This window comes from Pseudochaenichthys georgianus, unplaced genomic scaffold, assembly GCF_902827115.2.
Source record: "Pseudochaenichthys georgianus unplaced genomic scaffold, fPseGeo1.2 scaffold_200_arrow_ctg1, whole genome shotgun sequence".
Classification (NCBI taxonomy): domain Eukaryota; kingdom Metazoa; phylum Chordata; class Actinopteri; order Perciformes; family Channichthyidae; genus Pseudochaenichthys; species Pseudochaenichthys georgianus.
Window position 1 is genome coordinate 137,949 of NW_027262720.1, and position 22,248 is coordinate 160,196.

At 42.8% G+C, this 22,248-nt stretch overlaps 2 protein-coding genes across 7 annotated transcripts in view; both read right to left on the reverse strand.

Moving 5' to 3' along the window:
* LOC139433322 (protein NLRC3-like) overlaps positions 1-6,884 on the reverse strand; it is a 40,388-nt gene extending 33,504 nt beyond the window's left edge. For all 4 annotated transcript variants that reach the window (XM_071202281.1, XM_071202280.1, XM_071202279.1 and 1 more), the window contains exons 1-4: positions 6,756-6,884; positions 6,234-6,338; positions 4,256-4,360; positions 1,891-1,995 (exon numbers count right to left, since the gene is read on the reverse strand). In XM_071202281.1, coding sequence (XP_071058382.1) covers positions 1,891-1,995; positions 4,256-4,360; positions 6,234-6,271 — 248 coding nt within the window. In that variant the 5' untranslated portion in view covers positions 6,272-6,338; positions 6,756-6,884. The remainder of the gene's footprint in view (positions 1-1,890; positions 1,996-4,255; positions 4,361-6,233; positions 6,339-6,755) is intronic.
* LOC117441803 (protein NLRC3-like) overlaps positions 1-20,583 on the reverse strand; it is a 110,498-nt gene extending 89,915 nt beyond the window's left edge. For all 3 annotated transcript variants that reach the window (XM_071202276.1, XM_071202278.1, XM_071202275.1), the window contains exon 1: positions 20,534-20,583. In XM_071202276.1, the coding sequence (XP_071058377.1) occupies positions 20,534-20,580 (47 nt within the window). In that variant the 5' untranslated portion in view covers positions 20,581-20,583. The remainder of the gene's footprint in view (positions 1-20,533) is intronic.
* Between the last annotated feature and the right edge of the window lie 1,665 nt (positions 20,584-22,248).

The following is a 22,248-nucleotide window of genomic DNA, read 5'->3' on the forward strand; positions in this document are numbered from 1 at the left end:
ATGCAAATGAGCTGCAGCTGACCATGACCCTCTGCAGGAGAGGGGAGCGTGCTCTGAGGCCCCGGCCACACGAGGATGAAAACGGTCGTTTGCGTTACTGTTTAGTGTCATATAGACCGTTCGGCCACACGAGGACGACCGAATACGGCACTAAACGACTGCGGAAACGATAACGGGTCCCAAGGTGGATAGAACGGCATACACAACGCTCTGGGGGGGTCCAACGGCTCCGTGTGTACGCCCTATACGATCATTTTCTGATAATGATGAGGCAATAGCCCCGCCTCTCCCCACCTCTGCTGTTCACAGCCTCACCCCCGCGTCAAAGTAAACTGCACACTGAATTCAGATTATTTATCTTTCTCTCGATATGGACATACACGCGAGTGAAGTCTAATCTGACAGGACAGAGACACCTCTCAAACTACCTAAACTAGTTATAAATATGTTTATTTTTGCTGTCGGCCGGGTCACTCATTACTGGATCAGCTGCTGCATGAGACAGACACTGGCGCTGTCCGAAGAGAGGGAGGAAAAAGAGAGGCTCCCTGTATTTTATTATTATATTATATAGAGTCGTTTTTCATTTGTTTTAAAGCTCAATAAATAACAAAGAATACCTTTGACCGGCACTTTTATAATTTTGTCCGGAAGATTTAAACTTTAATACACGTTGACTGGCGAAAAACTCTGTCCGGTTCCCTCGGCCCCCACCGCGGAGAATAAACAGAAGGGCAACCATGACAATCATGCTTCTTCACTGCTTTTGTGGAGGAAGTTACAGTGCCACGTACAGGCTCCTGCATATGTACTGCAGCTTCTCCAGCGGTTGGAGCTAAACGGAGCGGTCTCGTGTGGGCAGACACTATCCGGATAACTATTGCGTGTGGACGGAAGCTTTTTTGCGATTGCGTTTGCGTTAATCCTATGCGTTTAGCCGTTTTCGTCCTCGTGTGGCCGGGGCCTGAGATCAGCTGCTGGGCTCTCAGAAGAGGGGGAGGAAAAGAGAGGCTCCGTCCTCTGTGTTTTATTCTTATATTATTACATAGAGTCATTATTCATTTGTTTTAAAGCCCAATAAATAACAAAGAAGACATCTGACCGGCACTTTTCTAATTTTGTCAGGAAGATTTAAACTTTAACGAACATGTTGACCGGCGATAAAAAATCTAACTGAAACTCTTCCGCACGGTCCCCTCGTCCCTTGGAAGAGGCGGAGAGGTGGGTGTTTGTCATCTGCTGGTGGACTACTGGAGAGAATTACAGCAGCGGGAGCAAACGCTTGCCTCGGGGAGGGAGAAAAAAACCACAGCGGAGAATAAACAGAAGGGCAACCATGCACTTCGTCTTCTTCGCTGCTTTTGTGGCAGACTACAGCGCCACTTACAGGCCTGGCATATGTACTACAATCTCTCCAGCGCTTTCGAGCGGTCTCGTGTGAACGGACACGTCTCGTGTGAACGGAAACTATTCCGGGCTGACGTCGGGTCGGATGGAATCTGTATCCGCTCGTTGTTGCCCCGTTTTTAAAAGATTTGGGCACGGAGGAACAGAGAGAGGGTTGTATTTTCTGACACTTGGTGAGTTCCCTGGAACACTGTACTCTTCTGTCCTTTACTGTGTTTCTTTAGTGTACTCTTCTCTCTGGGTGTTTAGATAGTTTACATCAGTGATCTCATACGTATTGGACACCAAGTTCTTACTCTTGTTATTTTCTATCTGAAGAAAATCTATTCAAAAAGATGTTTCTGCCCACGCCACCAGGGTTTAACTTTCTTCTTCTTTGTTTCTGTACTGCACTCAATAATTAGGAAACAACAGTTTAGATGATCAGATAACATAAACACTGAATCCTCTTCAGGTCAGTTCACAGGAGAAACAGACTCTCACTTTGTTTCTGAAGGTCCAGGTTGATCCCTGAAGTCCATAAATCTGTCTATAGACTGGTCACTCTTCAGAGACAGGCAGCTGGGGACTGGAGACTCTGCTCTCCGTCTGCAGAGACAGAACATTTTTTACACACATCATTGGTTTTGAAAAGAGCAGTTTAACCTGATTAAAGATTTTTGGACTTGCTCTGACCTTTCTGTTTTTGAGTCATGCTTGTAGGTTTCAGGCTTTACAATTAATTTATGAGGATCAATAGTTTTACACGTTTGTATTTTATTCACTTAACTTAAAGTGGACCTATCATGCTATATTTGAAATATATATTGTATGGCCATACCTATATAAAAAATGACTGAAGTTTTTTTTTCAAAATACCAAACAGATCCTGCATTTTAGCCATGCCTCATTTCGCTCTATTTGCTCTTTTCCAGCCTTGTTTTTGCAAGGGCCGAATCTGTGACTTAGCTTTAATGCAAATGAGCTGCAGCTGACCATGACCCTCTGCAGGAGAGGGGAGCGTGCTCTGAGGCCCCGGCCACACGAGGATGAAAACGGTCGTTTGCGTTACTGTTTAGTGTCATATAGACCGTTCGGCCACACGAGGACGACCGAATACGGCACTAAACGACTGCGGAAACGATAACGGGTCCCAAGGTGGATAGAACGGCATACACAACGCTCTGGGGGGGTCCAACGGCTCCGTGTGTACGCCCTATACGATCATTTTCTGATAATGATGAGGCAATAGCCCCGCCTCTCCCCACCTCTGCTGTTCACAGCCTCACCCCCGCGTCAAAGTAAACTGCACACTGAATTCAGATTATTTATCTTTCTCTCGATATGGACATACACGCGAGTGAAGTCTAATCTGACAGGACAGAGACACCTCTCAAACTACCTAAACTAGTTATAAATATGTTTATTTTGCTGTCGGCCGGGTCACTCATTACTGGATCAGCTGCTGCATGAGACAGACACTGGCGCTGTCCGAAGAGAGGGAGGAAAAAGAGAGGCTCCCTGTATTTTATTATTATATTATATAGAGTCGTTTTTCATTTGTTTTAAAGCTCAATAAATAACAAAGAATACCTTTGACCGGCACTTTTATAATTTTGTCCGGAAGATTTAAACTTTAATACACGTTGACTGGCGAAAAAACTCTTGTCCGGTTCCCTCGGCCCCCACCGCGGAGAATAAACAGAAGGGCAACCATGACAATCATGCTTCTTCACTGCTTTTGTGGAGGAAGTTACAGCGGCCACGTACCAGGCTCCTGCATATGTACTGCAGCTTCTCCAGCGGTTGGAGCTAACGGAGCGGTCTCGTGTGGGCAGACACTATCCGGATAACTATTGCGTGTGGACGGAAGCTTTTTTGCGATTGCGTTTGCGTTAATCCTATGCGTTTAGCCGTTTTCGTCCTCGTGTGGCCGGGGCCCTGAGATCAGCTGCTGGGCTCTCAGAAGAGGGGGAGGAAAAGAGAGGCTCCGTCCTCTGTGTTTTATTCTTATATTATTACATAGAGTCATTATTCATTTGTTTTAAAGCCCAATAAATAACAAAGAAGACATCTGACCGGCACTTTTCTAATTTTGTCAGGAAGATTTAAACTTTAACAGAACATGTTGACCGGCGATAACAAATATAACTGAAACTCTGCCGCACGGTCCCCCTCGTCCCTTGGAAGAGGCGGAGAGGTGGGTGTTTGTCATCTGCTGGTGGACTACTGGAGAGAATTACAGCAGCGGGAGCAAACGCTTGCCTCGGGGAGGGAGAAAAAAACCACAGCGGAGAATAAACAGAAGGGCAACCATGCACTTCGTCTTCTTCGCTGCTTTTGTGGCAGACTACAGCGCCACTTACAGGCCTGGCATATGTACTACAATCTCTCCAGCGCTTTCGAGCGGTCTCGTGTGAACGGACACGTCTCGTGTGAACGGAAACTATTCCGGGCTGACGTCGGGTCGGATGGAATCTGTATCCGCTCGTTGTTGCCCCGTTTTTTAAAAGATTTGGGCACGGAGGAACAGAGAGAGGGTTGTATTTCTGACACTTGGTGAGTTCCCTGGAACACTGTACTCTTCTGTCCTTTACTGTGTGTTCTTTAGTGTACTCTTCTCTCTGGGTGTTTAGATAGTTTACATCAGTGATCTCATACGTATTGGACACCAAGTTCTTACTCTTGTTATTTTCTATCTGAAGAAAATCTATTCAAAAAGATGTTTCTGCCACGCCACCAGGGTTTAACTTTCTTCTTCTTTGTTTCTGTACTGCACTCAATAATTAGTAAACAACAGTTTAGATGATCAGATAACATAAACACTGAATCCTCTTCAGGTCAGTTCACAGGAGAAACAGACTCTCACTTTGTTTCTGAAGGTCCAGGTTGATCCCTGAAGTCCATAAATCTGTCTATAGACTGGTCACTCTTCAGAGACAGACAGCTGGGGACTGGAGACTCTGCTCTCCGTCTGCAGAGACAGAACATTTTTTACACACATCATTGGTTTTGAAAAGAGCAGTTTAACCTGATTAAAGATTTTTGGACTTGCTCTGACCTTTCTGTTTTTGACTCATGCTTGTAGGTTTCAGTCTTTACAATTAATTTGTGAGGATCAATAGTTTTACACGTTTGTATTTTATTCACTTAACTTAAAGTGGACCTATCATGCTATATTTGAAATATATATTGTAGGGCCATACCTATATAAAAAATGTCTGTGAAGTTTTTTTTTCAAAATACCAAACAGATCCTGCATTTTAGCCATGCCTCATTTCGCTCTATTTGCTCTTTTCCAGCCTTGTTTTTGCAAGGGCCGAATCTGTGACTTAGCTTTAATGCAAATGAGCTGCAGCTGACCATGACCCTCTGCAGGAGAGGGGAGCGTGCTCTGAGGCCCCGGCCACACGAGGATGAAAACGGTCGTTTGCGTTACTGTTTAGTGTCATATAGACCGTTCGGCCACACCAGGACGACCGAATATGGCACTAAATGACTGCGGAAACGATAACGGGTCCTAAGGTGGATAGAACGGCATAAACAACGCTCTGGGGGGGGTCCAACGGCTCCGTGTGTACGCCCTATACGATCATTTTCTGATAATGATGAGGCAATAGCCCCGCCTCTCCCCACCTCTGCTGCTCACCCCCGCGTCAAAGTAAACTGCACACTGAATTCAGATTATTTATCTTTCTCTCGATATGGACATAACGCGAGTGAAGTCTAATCTGACAGGACAGAGACACCTCTCAAACTACTAGTTATAAATATGTTTATTTTTACTGTCGGCCGGGTCACTCATTACTGGATCAGCTGCTGCATGAGACAGACACTGACGCTGTCCGAAGAGAGGGAGGAAAAAGAGAGGCTCCGTGTATTTTATTATTATATTATATAGAGTCGTTATTCATTTGTTTTAAAGCTCAATAAATAACAAAGAAGACATTTGACCGGCACTTTTATAATTTTGTCAGGAAGATTTAAACTTTAACGGACATGTTGACCGGCGATAAAAAATCTAACTGAAACTCTTCCGCACGGTCCCCTCGTCCCTTGGAAGAGGCGGAGAGGTGGGTGTTTGTCATCTGCTGGTGGACTACTGGAGAGAATTACAGCAGCGGGAGCAAACGCTTGCCTCGGGGAGGGGAGAAAAAAACCACAGCGAGAATAACAGAAGGGCAACCATGGCAACCATGCACTTCGTCTTCTTCGCTGCTTTTGTGGCAGACTACAGCGCCACTTAACGGCCTGGCATATGTACTACAATCTCTCCAGCGCTTTCGAGCGGTCTCGTGTGAACTGACACGTCTCGTGTGAACGGACTATTCCGGGCTGACGTCGGGTCGGATGGAATCTGTATCCGCTCGTTGTTGCCCCGTTTTTAAAAGATTTGGGCACGGAGGAAAAGAGAGAGGATTGTATTTTCTGACACTTGGTGAGTTCCCTGGAACAGTGTACTCTTCAGTTGTTTACTGTGTGTCTTTAGAGTACTCTTCAGTTCTTTACTGAGTGTCTTTAGAGCACTCTTCAGTTCTTTACTGTGTTTCTTTAGAGCACTCTTCTGTCCTTTACTGTGTGTCTTTACTGTACTCTTCTCTCTGGGTGTTTAGATAGTTTACATCAGTGATCTCATACGTATTGGACACCAAGTTCTTACTCTTGTTATTTTCTATCTGAAGAAAATCTATTCAAAAAGATGTTTCTGCCCACGCCACGAGGGTTTAACTTTCTTCTTCTTTGTTTCTGTACTGCGCTCAATAATGAGGAAATAACAGTTTGGATGATCAGATAACATAAACACTGAATCCTCTTCAGGTCAGTTCACAGGAGAAACAGACTCTCACTTTGTTTCTGAAGGTCCAGGTTGATCCCTGAAGTCCATAAATCTGTCTATAGACTGGTCACTCTTCAGAGACAGACAGCTGGGGACTGGAGACTCTGCTCTCCGTCTGCAGAGACAGAAAATGTTTTACACACATCATCGATTTTGAAAAGAGCAGTTTAACCTGATTAAAGATGTTTGGACTTGTTCTGAACTTTCTGTTTTTGAGTCATGCTTGTAGGTTTCAGGCTTTACAATTCATTTGTGAGGATCAATAGTTTTACACGTTAGTATTTTATTCACTTAACACAAAGTGCTACATTCCGAGTGTCAGAATGATTTCACTATAGTAGTTTATGTTCTGTCGCTGATGAAGCCAAGGAACAAAGGAAGAGGATCTTCTTTACTTTTCTCTACTGTGTTTCTTTAGTGTACTTTACTCCGTCCTTTACTGTACTCCCTTCACTCTTGTGCCAGGCTCAAACCACCATGCAAAACGTATCAAGAGAGTTCAGGTCAGTTTGAAGGAGAAACAGACTCTTACTTCCGGTCTGAGGGCTGTGGTAGATTACTGAATGCTGGAGGTAAGCCAATAGACCTGTCACTCTTCAGAGACAGACAGCTGGAGACGGAAGATGTGTCCTCCTCCTCATCTTTTTGAATCACTCATCTTCTCCAGTCCTGACAGATACACCAGTACACACTGCAGACACACACACACACCACACACACACACACCACACACACACCACACACACACACACAACACAACACACAACACACACACACACACCACACACACACACACATCACACACACACCACACACACAATTTGACATCATCATTTAATAAAAACATCATAATGACAAACTTTGGTTTCAATACAACACATAAGTCAGACTTCTCACAGGTTGCTCATGTAACTATCATAGGAGGCTGTGGCTCAGTGAGGTAGTGCGCTGAACTTCTGATTTCTGCAGTCAGCATGACATGGGTTTGCCCACATCCTGTCACTTTGGATAAAATCAGAGAGGGCAAGAGTACACAGGATATCCATCATTTTTGCCCTTTGACGTTTATGACCAACCCTGACGTCTGTTATCTCCCTTAAGGAAAGGGGCTGCTTCAGCCATATGTTGTTTTTCCCAGTTTGTGACCGGGCAACTCTCGGTCACAAATGGTTTATGGTTGTGAGAACGCTGGAACACTTCCTTCTCTGTGTTTGTGGACTCCAAGGTGTGTGATCTTCGAGGCCATAGGGGTCAGACGCAAGTGATTCAGTGTTTCCAGATGTTTAGGCTATCTCCTCAACTATGTTGATTACTCTCTGTGAACCAGTTAAAAGGTCTAGCAAGAGAGAGGCACTTCAGAATTGACGTGGCAACTCTCCCGTGCAGTCAGAACCTCTGGCTGTGTGAGTTGTGATGTGAATCCTCCGGCCGATACTCCTAAATAAGCCATCAGTGTTTGACATCAAAGCTCCTGCTCATCCCTTGTCTCCTTCATGAGTCGGTGACTCCCACTGCATTGTTACACAGACATTTCTCCCACACACACATCCTTTACTCAAGTAGAAGTACAGATACTCGTGTTTAAAAATACTCTGGTGAAAGTAGAAGTACTGACTAAACTTCTTTACTCATAGGCCGCAAGGTGAACCTCGAAAAGTCCTCTAGAAAAGAAATCCCGCTCCACAGAAGTGGAACTACACAATCTTTAGTTCATAAAAAAGAACGAGTCATGCTTATCCACCAAAAAAAAGTTTGTCGCTAAAATTCCTGCCAATTGTTCTAGGCACGTAATTATTGGCTGAACTAGTCCCTTCAAAACGTAATAATATCTTGGTCCAAAGTAGTGCCACGGTTCGTCACGTGATCGTGCTACACCAATTGGGTAGCTGCATATTGTCAACAGAAGTGAAAGATGGCCGCCTACATGGTTGCGCTAAACCAGACCAAATGGATTCTAAACAGTGCTGTATGCTTGTTTTATGTCATGTTTTGTCATATGTCTTAATACATCACTAAGTCCGAGGTATTTGCGTTATATACGCGGTATTTGTGAGAGGTTTTACTATCTGGGAACAGAGTTGACCATCGAATCAACATTGACTAGCAGCGTTTATCAGCCAACTCCAGCTACAAACAATTTCCCCACGGGAATTAATAAAGTATATCAAGCTCTTTTCTGTTCTTTTGGTTTTAGCGCCTGGCCGACATGCTCACACATCACTCAGAGATACGTTTGTTTTTGGTACCTTTATTTCCAAGTTATCGTATCTTACCAGACGAGGTTGAAACAGTGTTCGTCCTTTAAATAAACAAATAGTCTCTTCTCTGCATGCAATGCAGCGGTCAAAAAACCGTGTGGCTTCACACCAAACTAGAACACAGAGTATAATCAGCAGGACTCTTTTAACCAGCTGAGGCAATCACAGCACCAATCAGCCGCTCCGCCCAGCCGTGGCTGCGGATCACGATCACCTGACACCAATCAATTATACTCCATTACATGTCCTTATTCTGTTTTGTACTGTTTTCTACGTCATACCTTTTTATATTTGCAATAAATCTCGTTTTTATGGTTCATCAGTGTTGTTTTCATTTGTGGAGGGATGAATGAGTAAATAAATGAATCAATGGACATTGGTATAAGTAAGGCAAGGCAAGTTTATTTATATAGCACTTTTCAACACAAGGCAATTCAAAGTGCTTTACAAAAAATGAAAGACATTAAGAAAATGGCATTTAAAATCAGTCATTAAAAAGAAAAGCTAATAAAATAAACATTAAAAGAAAAAATACATGGATAAAAGTTACAGTGCAGTCTAAGATATGAATAGTTCAATTAAAAGCAGCGACAAAAAGAAAAGTCTTCAGCCTGGAAGTACTGCATTTTATTGATCTAAATTACTTCTTGGACGCAGCTATGTATGAAATCAAGTCATTTTAAGAGTGCATTTAACGTGTACAGGGTAACAACAGACAGACAAAAAGTCCTCAGTCTAATGGAATAATCCACGAGCTCAGCCAATGAACCTAGCGATGCGTACATAGTAGTCCAGGAATGATAGTTTGATAAATTTGAGTTTGATATACTTTATTAATTCCCGTGGGGAAATTGTTTGTAGCTGGAGTTTGCTGATAAACGCTGCTAGTCAATGTTGATTCGATGGTCAACTCTGTTCCCAGATAGTAAAACCTCTCACAAATACCGCGTATATAACGCAAATACCTCGGACTTAGTGATGTATTAAGACATATGACAAACATGACATAAAACAAGCATACTGAACTGTTTAGAATCCATTTGGTCTGGTTTAGCGCAACCATGTAGGCGGCCATCTTTCACTTCTGTTGACAATATGCAGCTACCCAATTGGTGTAGCACGATCACGTGACGAACCGTGGCACTACTTTGGACCAAGATATTATTACGCTTTGAAGGGACTAGTTCAGCCAATAATTACGTGCCTAGAAGAATTGGCAGGAATTTTAGCGACAAACTTTTTTTTGGTGGATAAGCATGACTCGTTCTTTTTTATGAACTAAAGATTGTGTAGTTCCACTTCTGTGGAGCGGGATTTCTTTTCTAGAGGACTTTTCGAGGTTCACCTTGCGGCCTATTTCAGCGATCCAGAGAGAGGGGGGGATATATCCAGTCTCTGATTGTGTTACGTTATTATGAGAGTGCTCTCATACTTTAAATTGCATATATTTATATAAATATATTTGTGTGTGTGTGACCGCATGCATCTGTAGCCTGTTATTGTCTCATTATACCGCACTCTCAATGAATTCAAAGTAAATATGTGGGGGAACAATGTTCAGCTGATCTAACAGAGATTATAAAATATGACAAAACACTCGACAGCTGATGCAGCTGTTGCCACGTAATAATGAACGGACCTCGCTTTAATATGACCGCTCAGAGGAGAGGAGTTCTCATTTCTTTAAACGTCTGCTGCTTCCCCTCCTCTCTCCTCGGTTCCCCTCCTCGGTCCTCCGCTCGCATCTCCTGTGGGCTAAAGAGGCTTCTCAATACTCAAATTTCCCCTCCTCAACTCCTCGACTCCTCGGTCCTCCGGGGGTGACCCGGAAATGAATTTCAGCGCGCCATGTTGAAGGACATCTCATTTCTCTAAATGCACACCGAGGACCGAGCATCGAGCGTCGAGGAGGCTCTCTGGAGGAGCTCTAACCGAGGATACACTGATGGTTCCTCCACGGCTCCTCCGCGGATGCATTTCCGGGAACGGTGGAGGCGTGACGCATGGCCGGACTTATCTCAGCCAATCACAGCTCTGCATGCATCCCCTGGATATTATTTTAGAAACTGCTCTCATCGCAACGCGATGTTTACAGTGAGAACAGCTGTGAGGCCCGTGCAGAAAGCAGAGCAGTGTGTAAAATATATATCACTCAGTATAACAGACCAGGGTGCAAACTGGAGGGGAGCAGGGGGAGCTATAGCTCCCCTAGTGGTGACATGAGCTCCCCTGGGAACATGGTTTGTGAAATTTGGGGGGAGCTCTCTAAAATACTGATATGATGACCAAATAAATTTGGGCATGTTTTTTTTTTCAAAGGTGTAAAATAAGTGAAATAAAGTTATATTTAGAGTTTATGATTCATGAAAAAAGTGTCGCCTGCTTGCACGCTGCCCGCAGCTCCACTATGGGCATAGATACGTCTCATAATTATTTGTGTGAACATAAAAATAATTTGTGTGTAAATATGTGATTTGTAAATGTAAAACAACATCCACAAATGCATTTAAAAGATTTGCAAACTCACAAATACATTTGCAAGTGTAAAACGGATCTGCAAATACGCTAAATATGTTCACAAATTAAAAAAAGATCTGTGAATATCTCTTTAACATTTACAACTTTCGATCAGGCATTTCTGAATCCATTTTGTATTTGTGGACCAAAAATGCGCTCGCGGATCTCAACTCTCTGTTCACGGATCTCAACTCTCTGTTCACGGATCTCAAATCTCTGTTCGCGGATCGTCTTTTTACACACACGGAATTTTGAGACATATTTTCCGCCGGTCTCGGCTAAAATCTACTCGTGTCACTCGGTTATTTTCGGAAACCACGTGATGGCCCGCTGATGACTACATTTCCGCATGATTTCAAAGTAAGAGCATGATGGTTTGTTTAATGCTCTGTTTTTGTATTATAATGAACAGCGGAACGTTAGATGCATTCTTCATCACCATCACCGTCATCATCATGTTATAGTGATACAGTTAGTTTGTGTTATTGGTTCAATATATCTCGAGCACCTTCGTTGATGTTGAAGTGCAGGCTATACGCCACTTCCGGGTCCCGGGGGAGCAGCTGGCAGCGAAGCAGCCCAGATAAAACTCTTTCTTCATTGTTTGTTGTGTATTCAGTCAAGCGGGGTCAAAGTTACAAAGCACTTCACATCTTATTAATCGCCCTAATTTTACTTTACCAGTGCAGTAATAAAGTAATCTGTAGAAAAGCACCGTATTTAGGTCAGCCTTCATATAAGGCTACATTACATGTTATAATATTCATCGTGTCCTTTCTACTGATATATTCCTGTCTATTGCTTTCATTTGTATTTAATGTTATTGTGTTTATACTTGTTTCCACACATTTCACAATTTGGGATGAATGAAGTATCTATATATGATATCCATCTATCTATATCTGTCTGTCTATCCGTCTATCTGTCTGCCTATACCTACCTACGTACCTACCTACCAACTAGTTGTTTTGGTTGGAAAGGTTTAGTCATTGTATTGCTCTTTACCAGCACCTGCAGAGTACAGGACTTTACTTTGTAAATATTATATCAATCCATTGGTTTCTAGCATATATCATTTGCAAGTGTTTAAAACAAATGGGATACTGATTTCATAAATAGAAAGACATTCATGATTGTCATATTTTATTATGTAGGATACCGGACTGGAATTAGTCTTACTTTTTACTCCACTTCATTTATGCAACAACTTTATTTCATTTTATGATTAGATTGTTTTGCTTGTATCATCCTTTGCAAATGCATAGTCACACTGCTGGGAACAGGGCTGCTTCTCTGAGAGACGTAGATAACCACTTATGAGAATATAATGCATTGGTGTATATTAAACTAGCCAACAGTATACAAAGCACTACAAAAGTGTTGTCAATATTAACCATAAACATTTACATTAGTGAAATGACACATCAATCCATGTTTATTTTTATTTTATTTTTCACATACACAGCCTTCATAGTAAGGCTACATTAAATGTTATAATATTCATCGTGTCCTTTCCACTGATATATTCCTGTCTATTGCTTTCATTTGTATTTAATGTTATTGTGTTTATACTTGTTTCCACACATTTCACAATTTGGGATGAATGAAGTATCTATATAACCCCTTGCCCTTATTCCTCCGAGCTTAGCACTTTCTACTTTTGTTGTTATTTTTGTTTTACTTGCTCGTAAGCGCTTTGAGCACCAGGAAAAGCGCTTTATAAATGTAATGTATTATTATTATTATTATTATTATATATGATATCCATCTATATATCCATATATCTATCTATCGATCTATCTATCTATCTATCTATCTATCTATCCATCTATCGATCTATCTATCTGTACCTGCAGAGTACAGGACTTACATATTGTACATATTATATCAATCCTATAATATTTGTTTCTAACATTTAAAGTGCTTAAAACAAATGTGGGATATTCATTTGATAAAAGAAATTAACGATTGTCATATTTTATTATGGAGGATACAGAACTGGACTGTAGTCAAGCAAACGTACTTAATAACACATTCCACATACTTGTTCTTTGCGTCAGTGTTTCAATGTTATATTTTATAACCATATACATTATTAAAACAATTAAAATACATGCCCTACCGTTGATTGTGCACACTTTAGCCTGAAATGAATCTCCCACTGCCAGGCCCACGCACAGTCAATATAAGTAATTATATTAATGCATAGGAATGTAGTGATACTTCTTTATTCTTCTTTTGTATACAATTATAACGGTACATAACAGCGGAAGAAAAGTATACATATTTTTAAAAACGGTTTTGTTTTTTGTGACAGATTACAGATCCCCATTGACTGGGAGGCCAGTGGTCATCTGCGTGAGGAACACTGGGAATAGTTGTTCCTGTCACCCGGAGTCCTCTGAGTGATCAACAGATGGAACACCTTCATGCTAATATTGACCCAATGTTACCATCAGATTCATTTGGAAAGGACATCTACTTGAACACATTACAGTTGGTTCTCTTTACGACTGGAAATTAAGAGCAATGGATCCATGGACTACCAGCAGACACAGTATTCAGATACTTGACTGAAGTAAAAGTCTTGCCTTTATAGTCTTACTTAAGTAAAGGTATGTAAGTACTAGCCAAATGGACTTACATTTGAAGTACTCATTATGCTTTAAAAGGTTCTCTGTATGTGTTAACACTTTTGATTATATAGCTGCATTAATGTGTGATGTGAAAAATAAAATAAAAATAAACATGGATTGATGTGTCATTTCACTAATGTAAATGTTTACGGTTAATATTGACAAAACTTTTGTAGTGCTTTGTATACTGTTGGCTAGTTTAATATACACCAATGCATTATATTCTCATAAGTGGTTATCTACGTCTCTCAGAGAAGCAGCCCTGTTCCCAGCAGTGTGACTATGCATTTGCAAAGGATGATACAAGCAAAACAATCTAATCATAAAATGAAATAAAGTTGTTGCATAAATGAAGTGGAGTAAAAAGTAAGACTAATTCCAGTCCGGTATCCTACATAATAAAATATGACAATCATGAATGTCTTTCTTTTTATGAAATCAGTATCCCACATTTGTTTTAAACACTTGCAAATGATATATGCTAGAAACCAATGGATTGATATCATATTTACAAAGTAAAGTCCTGTACTCTGCAGGTGCTGGTAAAGAGCAATACAATGACTAAACCTTTCCAACCAAAACAACTAGTTGGTAGGTAGGTACGTAGGTAGGTATAGGCAGACAGATAGACGGATAGACAGACAGATATAGATAGATGGATATCATATATAGATACTTCATTCATCCCAAATTGTGAAATGTGTGGAAACAAGTATAAACACAATAACATTAAATACAAATGAAAGCAATAGACAGGAATATATCAGTAGAAAGGACACGATGAATATTATAACATGTAATGTAGCCTTATATGAAGGCTGACCTAAATACGGTGCTTTTCTACAGATTACTTTATTACTGCACTGGTAAAGTAAAATTAGGCCGATTAATAAGATGTGCAGTGCTTTGTAACTTTGACCCGCCGCTTGACTGAATACACAACAAACAATGAAGAAAGAGTTTTATCTGGGCTGCTTCGCTGCCAGCTGCTCCCCCCCGGGACCCGAAAGTGGCGTATCGCCTGCACTTCAACATCAACGAAGGTGCTCGAGATATGCTGTATTGAACCAATAACACAAACTAACTGTATCACTATGTTACGTGCCGTAGTGTGTGTGTGTGGTCGTGTGTGTGTGTGTTTTCCTCTCTCTCCCTCTGATTGTCCCCAGGTGCAGCCTCTCCCCAGGTGCTCCTAATTAGCAATCACGGCTTCCATATAGGACCGGAGGAGGACGGCAGTGAGGCCCTTCTTCTCGTCTGGCTGCATGTGTGCAGCCTGTCTCTGTGTGAGACCCAGCCTAGTTGTGGGCTGTTTATTGTACGCTGGTGTTGTGGTTCGGCTGGTGAGCCGCCTTAATATGTTCTTATTAAAACCTCACTTAAACTTTCAGCATTGAGTTTCCTCTCCTTTTTCTCTCGTCCAGCTATCTTTTGTGTCGCTACTTCCCTTGGTACCCCTAGATCTACAAGGGAACGTAACATGGGGGCTCGTCCAATCTTTGAGACAAAGAGTGAGTATGTGGTTGTTGGTTAGTGTTGATATTGTGTGTGGTGAGCAGTAGTGTATATAGGTGTAGGATTGGCTGTGAAGTGTCTTCCTGTTGAACAGCTTCCTCAGTTTAGACAGGGGAGTGTCTAGCTGGACTGAATCAGTCCTTCCTTCAGGCACTCATTTTTTATTTTGCCTTTTTTATTTTCGGGGTAATCCTGGGTGGGGATTCATTCCCTGATTCATTCCGCTGATGGTTGCCTTTAAAGTCGCCTCGAGCCCGGCACGCTCCAGAAGATAGTTGGGTAAAGTTTGGTAGGCAGGATCTGGGGAAGTTTGTAAATAAATAAATAATAATATTTGTAAGTAGCCGTTGCTATGGGGTCTAAATTAGATGCCAGGGTAAAAGTGCGTATGGCTCGTCTCCAGTGTGAGAGGGAGGAGTGTGAGCGAGAGTTTCAGCTCAGGAGGGAGCTGGAGATCAGGAAGCAGGAGCTGGAGATCAGGAAGCATGAGCTGGAGATCAGGAAGCATGAGCTGGAGATCAGGAAGCATGAGCTGGAGAGCAGGAAGCAGGAGCTGGAGAGCAGGAAGTTGGAGGCAGACTGCTGTCCGGATGCGTCAGCTAGAGCTCCAAGCAGCTGTGGTGGGTGATTCTGCCGTTACACCTTCAGGTTCTGCTGCTGCTTTTGATGCTGGTAGCAACATTCAGCTGGTCCCTGTCTTTCTGGAGTCGGAAGTGGAGATGTTCTTTAGTGCATTTGAGCGCATTGCTGCTGCTCTGCTCTGGCCAGAAGACGTGTGGGCCATACTTGTACAGTGCAAGCTAGTCGGCAAGGCTCAAGCGGCTTGCTCTTCTCTTTCTGTCGAGGATAGTTTGGAGCATGACAAGGTGAAAGGTGCTATTCTCAGGGCATATGAGCTTGTGCCCGAGGCCTACAGGCAGGGTTTTCGCGGCATGAAGAAAGCTGCTGGCCAAACATACGTGGACTTCGCGAGGGAGAAGAAAGTCCTCTTTGACAGGTGGTGTAGAGCGTGTAAAGCGGATGACATCGCTTCAGTATGTGAGCTGATGCTGGTAGAGGAGTTCAAAAACTGTGTACCGGAGCGTACGGTAGTCTACCTGAATGAGCAGAGAGTGACTACCCTTCAGCAGGCTGCCACTCTGGCAGACGAGAGTGCGCTGATACACAAGAGCGGTGTTTTCCAGCGGGACCCTCCTCAGCGGGACCCTCCTCAGCGGGACCCTCCTCAGCGGGACCCTCCTCAGCGGGACCCTCCTCAGCGGGATCCTCCTCAGCGGGGCACTTATCGGAGAGCTCCTGATAATGATGTTCCCTGTGCCAGTGTTCCAGTGTTAGGTCCCAGGATAGACAGAGCGTGTTACTTTTGTTTTGACCCAGGTCACATGATAGCAGACTGTGCAGCTTGGAAGAGGAAGCAGGCCACCACTATGGCGGATGAGGAAGGGCTTGAGCTTTTGGCTCAGAGCGATTCTCCTCATCGTTTTGGTTTCCGGAAAGCTCGTAACAGGCGTGCCACACAGGCTCATTCTGCTTCTCTTCCAGGACCCAAGAAAAAGAGTGTGTTTCTTTTGTCTTGATCCTGGTCATCTCGAGGCAGAGTGTGTAGCTCGGAAGGAGCAGGTGGCAGCTGCTCTGGAAAAGCCAAAAGCCCGGCACCCGGTTGCGATGCGACAGAGTGGTGAGGTGCAGTTGAGTTCTGCATCCGTCTGTGACGGTGCTGTGGGTGTTTGCGTCTCTGAAGCGGTGGGTGTGGACCTGGCTCAGAGCGATGGGGATCTGTGTTCAGTGAGTGGTGTGTGTGTTGTGTGTTTTCCATGTGTTGCTCCGGTGTTGGCTGCTGGTGAGCAGTATAAGGTGTGTTTTATGGGGGGAAGTGTTACGTGCCGTAGTGTGTGTGGTCGTGTGTGTGTGTGTGTGTGTGTTTTCCTCTCTCTCCCTCTGATTGTCCCCAGGTGCAGCCTCTCCCCAGGTGCTCCTAATTAGCAATCACGGCTTCCATATAGGACCGGAGGAGGACGGCAGTGAGGCCCTTCTTCTCGTCTGGCTGCATGTGTGCAGCCTGTCTCTGTGTGAGACCCAGCCTAGTTGTGGGCTGTTTATTGTACGCTGGTGTTGTGGTTCGGCTGGTGAGCCGCCTTAATATGTTCTGATTAAAACCTCACTTAAACTTTCAGCATTGAGTTTCCTCTCCTTTTTCTCTCGTCCAGCTATCTTTTGTGTCGCTACTTCCCTTGGTACCCCTAGATCTACAAGGGAACGTAACACACTATAACATGATGATGAGGGTGATGGTGATGAAGAATGCATCTAACGTTCCGCTGTTCATTATAATACAAAAACAGAGCATTAAACAAACCATCATGCTCTTACTTTGAAATCATGCGGAAATGTAGTCATCAGCGGGCCATCACGTGGTTTCCGAAAATAACCGAGTGACACGAGTAGATTTGAGCCGAGACCGGCGGAAAATATGTCTCAAAATTCCGTGTGTGTAAAAAGACGATCCGCGAACAGAGATTTGAGATCCGTGAACAGAGAGTTGAGATCCGCGAGCGCATTTTTGGTCCACAAATACAAAATGGATTCAGAAATGCCTGATCGAAAGTTGTAAATGTTAAAGAGATATTCACAGATCTTTTTTTAATTTGTGAACATATTTAGCGTATTTGCAGATCCGTTTTGCACTTGCAAATGTATTTGTGAGTTTGCAAATCTTTTAAATGCATTTGTGGATGTTGTTTTACATTTACAAATCACATATTTACACACAAATTATTTTTATGTTCACACAAATAATTATGAGACATATCTATGCCCATACTCCACCCACTACCCACTCACTCACAAGCTCGTTTAGTTAGCACTGCATGTTTACCAGGTGTTGCTGCTGCTGACATATCGAAAAGAAAAAAAAAACTTACTTTGGGCAATTTCTTTAAAAAGACGGCCAAACAACCTGATCAAGAAGACCAACCGAATGTAGCTGGTGGTAGCACATCGTGCGTTGTGACTGCTACAACAGAACCGAGAGAGGAGGGAGCTAACGTCAGTGCTAGTGCTAACTTGACAGCTAACGTTAACTTGGGGGCTGAAGAGACACAAGAAGACGAGCCGTTGTGTAGTGTGTGTGGCGTCGCGTCTCTCCAGGCAGTGAGAGGGTTGTGTTGTGCTATAGCTGTATTATTAATAATATTAATATTGTTCATGGTTGGTGCCGCTGGCTGCTCTTATCGCGTGTGTTCGGCTCTGTGTAGGCTACAGCCATAATAGGCTATAGCCCATGTGAAACAATGTAGCCTGTTTGAGTCATTTTAAGTTGATTTAATTAAACAGTCAAACGTTACATTGGTGGTCCGTGGATTATTTATTATCAAGTTGATTGAAGTTTTCTAAGAACATTTAGTGCTTCACATAATAAAATACACAACGGCTGTAGCCTGATTATGCTTTAGGAGCTGTCGGTGTGTGTGGTACAGTGTGTAGGTGCGTGTTGTGTAGGTGTGTGTTGTACAGTGCGCAGATGCGGTGGACAGACAGGTCTCAGTTGGTTTGGTGTCCTCTGCTTACTTTTAATACTTGCAAATACAACTTTTGGCCCGTAATTTCAATTCCCCATTTCAGCGACCAGAGAGAGGGGGGGGGGGATATATCCAGTCTCTGATTGTGTTACGCTATTATGAGTGTGCTCTCATACTTTAAATTGCATATATTTATATAAATATATTTGTGTGTGTGTGTCCGCATCTGTAGCCTGTTATTGTCTCATTATACCGCACTCTCAATGAATTCAAGGTAAATATGTGGGGGAACAATGTTCAGCTGATCTAACAGAGATTATAAAATATGACAAAACACTCGACAGCTGATGCAGCTGTTGCCACGTAATAATGAACGGACCTCGCTTTAATATGACCGCTCAGAGGAGAGGAGTTCTCATTTCTTTAAACGTCTGCTGCTTCCCCTCCTCTCTCCTCGGTTCCCCTCCTCGGTCCTCCGCCCGCATCTCCTGTGGGCGGGACTAAGTCTCGAGGAGGGGAGTCGAGGAGGGGACATTTAAGAATTGAGAAGCCTCTTAAGTCTCGAGGAGGGGAGTCGAGGAGGGGACACTTAAGAATTGAGAAGCCTCTATAACATTGGTCTCTATCTGCAGCCGGAGAAGAAACGAGTGCTCAGGGACCGTCTGCAAAGTGCAACTCCAAAAAAAGAGAATACAATAATATTCAATAACGTTACTATTATACAGTACATTTCTACCAAACTCACTACACACATCAATAGTCTCCTGGTGGCCAGACTACAGCAGAGAGTTTGGAAGAATATGGTTTGGAATAATTTTGGGGAAGATTTATAGTGTAAAATCTTCAATAAATATGGTATAATCTTCAATAACGTCACTATTATACAGTATATTTCTACCAAACTCACTACACACGTCTGACCACCAGGAGACTACTGATGTGTGTAGTGACTTTGGTTGAAATATACTGTATAATAGTAACGCTATTGAAGATTATATTTATTGAAGATTTTATATTATAAATCATCCCCAAAATTATTCCGAACCACATTCTTCCAAACTCTCTGCTGTAGTCTGACCACCAGGAGACTATTGATGTGTGTAGTGAGTTTGGTAGAAATATACTGTATAATAGTGAAGTGATTGAATATTATTGTATTTTATTTTTTCGGAGTTGCACTTTGCAGACGGTCCCTGAGCACTTGTTTCTTCTCCGGCTGCGGATAGAGACCAATGTAATGTGTCCAGCTCGGAGGACAATGTTACATTTGTCTCAGTGGACTTCACAGTTTGTACAGAATATCAGTATGACAATACGACACCCTCTGTCCTTAGACCCTCTGTCCTTAGACCCTCACATCGTACAAGGAAAAACTTCCGAAGAAAACCCAGTTTAAAGGGAAAATGGGAGAAACCTCAGGGAGAGCAACAGAGGAGGGATTTATTGATCGGTGAAATCCGAATCTGCCAATATCGTTCTAACTTTACTCAACTGTCTGAGTTCTGGTGCCGACAGGAAAGAGATATTCCGGCTGTCTGTGATCTGGTGTTTGTCGTCACTTCACAAGCAGTGCGCGTTGCTACTCGAAAGTTAAACTACTTTCAACAAAGGACGTTCACAGCAGTTGATTTGAGCACGCAAAAACGGAGCCGGAGCATCAGCACGACAGCCCTTTATCCCCCCATACTTTGAAGGGCGGACCGTGAAAAAGATCGTCGGTCCAGGAAATGAAAAAGTTAAATACATTTGAAAAAGTCACACTCAACTCTACGTTGCTGATTTTGTATCACGTCAGTAAACATTGTAATAACGTATTATTAACCCAGCAGAGCCTGGTTTTAACCATAGGTTTTAACCAACACTCACCTTGTTGCTCCTGCTCTGTCGAAGTGTAAAATGGAGTCTGGTTTCATCACTTTCGATGACCCTCCTTGTCTGCAGCTCCCCCCTCTGTTTATCAGCAGAGCGGGGAGAAACACTCAGGTCTTGTACTTGAGTAAAAGTAGAAGTACTCTTGTACTTATGTTTATTAAGGATCCCCATTAGCTTTTGCTCTTGACAAAAGCTACTCTTCATGGGGTCCGACACTTAAAATAATACAGCAACATTCAAGACATAATTCCTGACATCATTAACAACATTACCAATATCATCAACAATTTCCAACATCATCAACCATCTCATCCACTTTCAATATCAATCTCAGCCAAGGATAAGTGCACAAGACACCCACCAGTACAAAGCATGAGATCAAATTAAATTACATTACATTTAATTTAATTAGGGTTCACAGTTCACAATGGTACGTGGTCATTAGTAGATGCCATGGCCCTTCAATCTCTTCTTGAAAGAGGCTCTGGACTCTATGTCAGCGAGGTAGTGTGGCAATGAGTTCCATTCCTTTATAGATATAAGACACAGAAGATTTCAGAAGATGTGTCCTGGTTTAGGTGCCCGTAGATGGCCTGATGTAGCTTGGTCCTGGGTTTAGGTGCCCGTAGATGGCCTGATGTAGCTTGGTCCTGGGTTTAGGTGCCCGTAGATGGCCTGATGTAGCTTGGTCCTGGGTTTAGGTGCCCGTAGATGGCCTGATGTAGCTTGGTCCTGGGTTTAGGTGCCCGTAGATGGCCTGATGTAGCTTGGTCCTGGGTTTAGGTGCCCGTAGATGGCCTGATGTAGCTTGGTCCTGGGTTTAGGTGCCCGTAGATGGCCTGATGTAGCTTGGTCCTGGGTTTAGGTGCCCGTAGATGGCCTGATGTAGCTTGTCTAGTCCTATGGTCATGCTCGTCTCTTGTGTAAACTATTTGATCATAAAAATACAGTGGTCTTTTGCTAAATTGGATTTTTTTTTAGAAAAGTGGTAACACGAGATTGCAGACGTTTCCCCTCCGGAAGCATAACTCCAGTATGAGTGCGCTTCGAACAGTGGAGAGCTAGTCTGACAGCCTTGTTTTGAGCTATTTGTAATTTCTGTAAATGTGTTTTTGCTGCTGATGACCATGTGACCGGACAGTACTCAAGATGTGACAAAACCAGAGGCTGAATGACTTGTTTCAAAGTGGTTGGTGTTATATACTTTGTACAGTTTCTCGTCACAGATATGCTCCTTCCCATTTTAGTTATGATACTGTACTTGAGTAAAAGTAGAAGTACTCAGGTCTTGTACTTGAGTAAAAGTAGAAGTACTCAGGTCTTGTACTTGAGTAAAAGTAGAAGTACCAGAGTGTAGGAATACTCTGTTACAGTAAAAGTCCTGCATTCAAAATGTTCCTCAAATAAAAGTAGAAATGTATTATCATCAAAATAAAGATATGATGTGTTTAATGATTGATCATTAAAGTGTTCTCAAAGCTGGTAAAGGTGCAGCTTGAATGACTTTGTAGACTGCAGGGTAGCTTGTGGATTTACTCCAGGTGGAACTAAAGTCTGATTTAACACTTGATTATATTTCAAATCATTCATCCAAATCTGTAAAGTAACTAAAGGTATTACATACTTGTCGTGGAGTAAAAGTACAAATGCAGGACTTTTACTTCTAACAGTGTATTCCTACACTCTGGTACTTCTACTTTTACTCAATT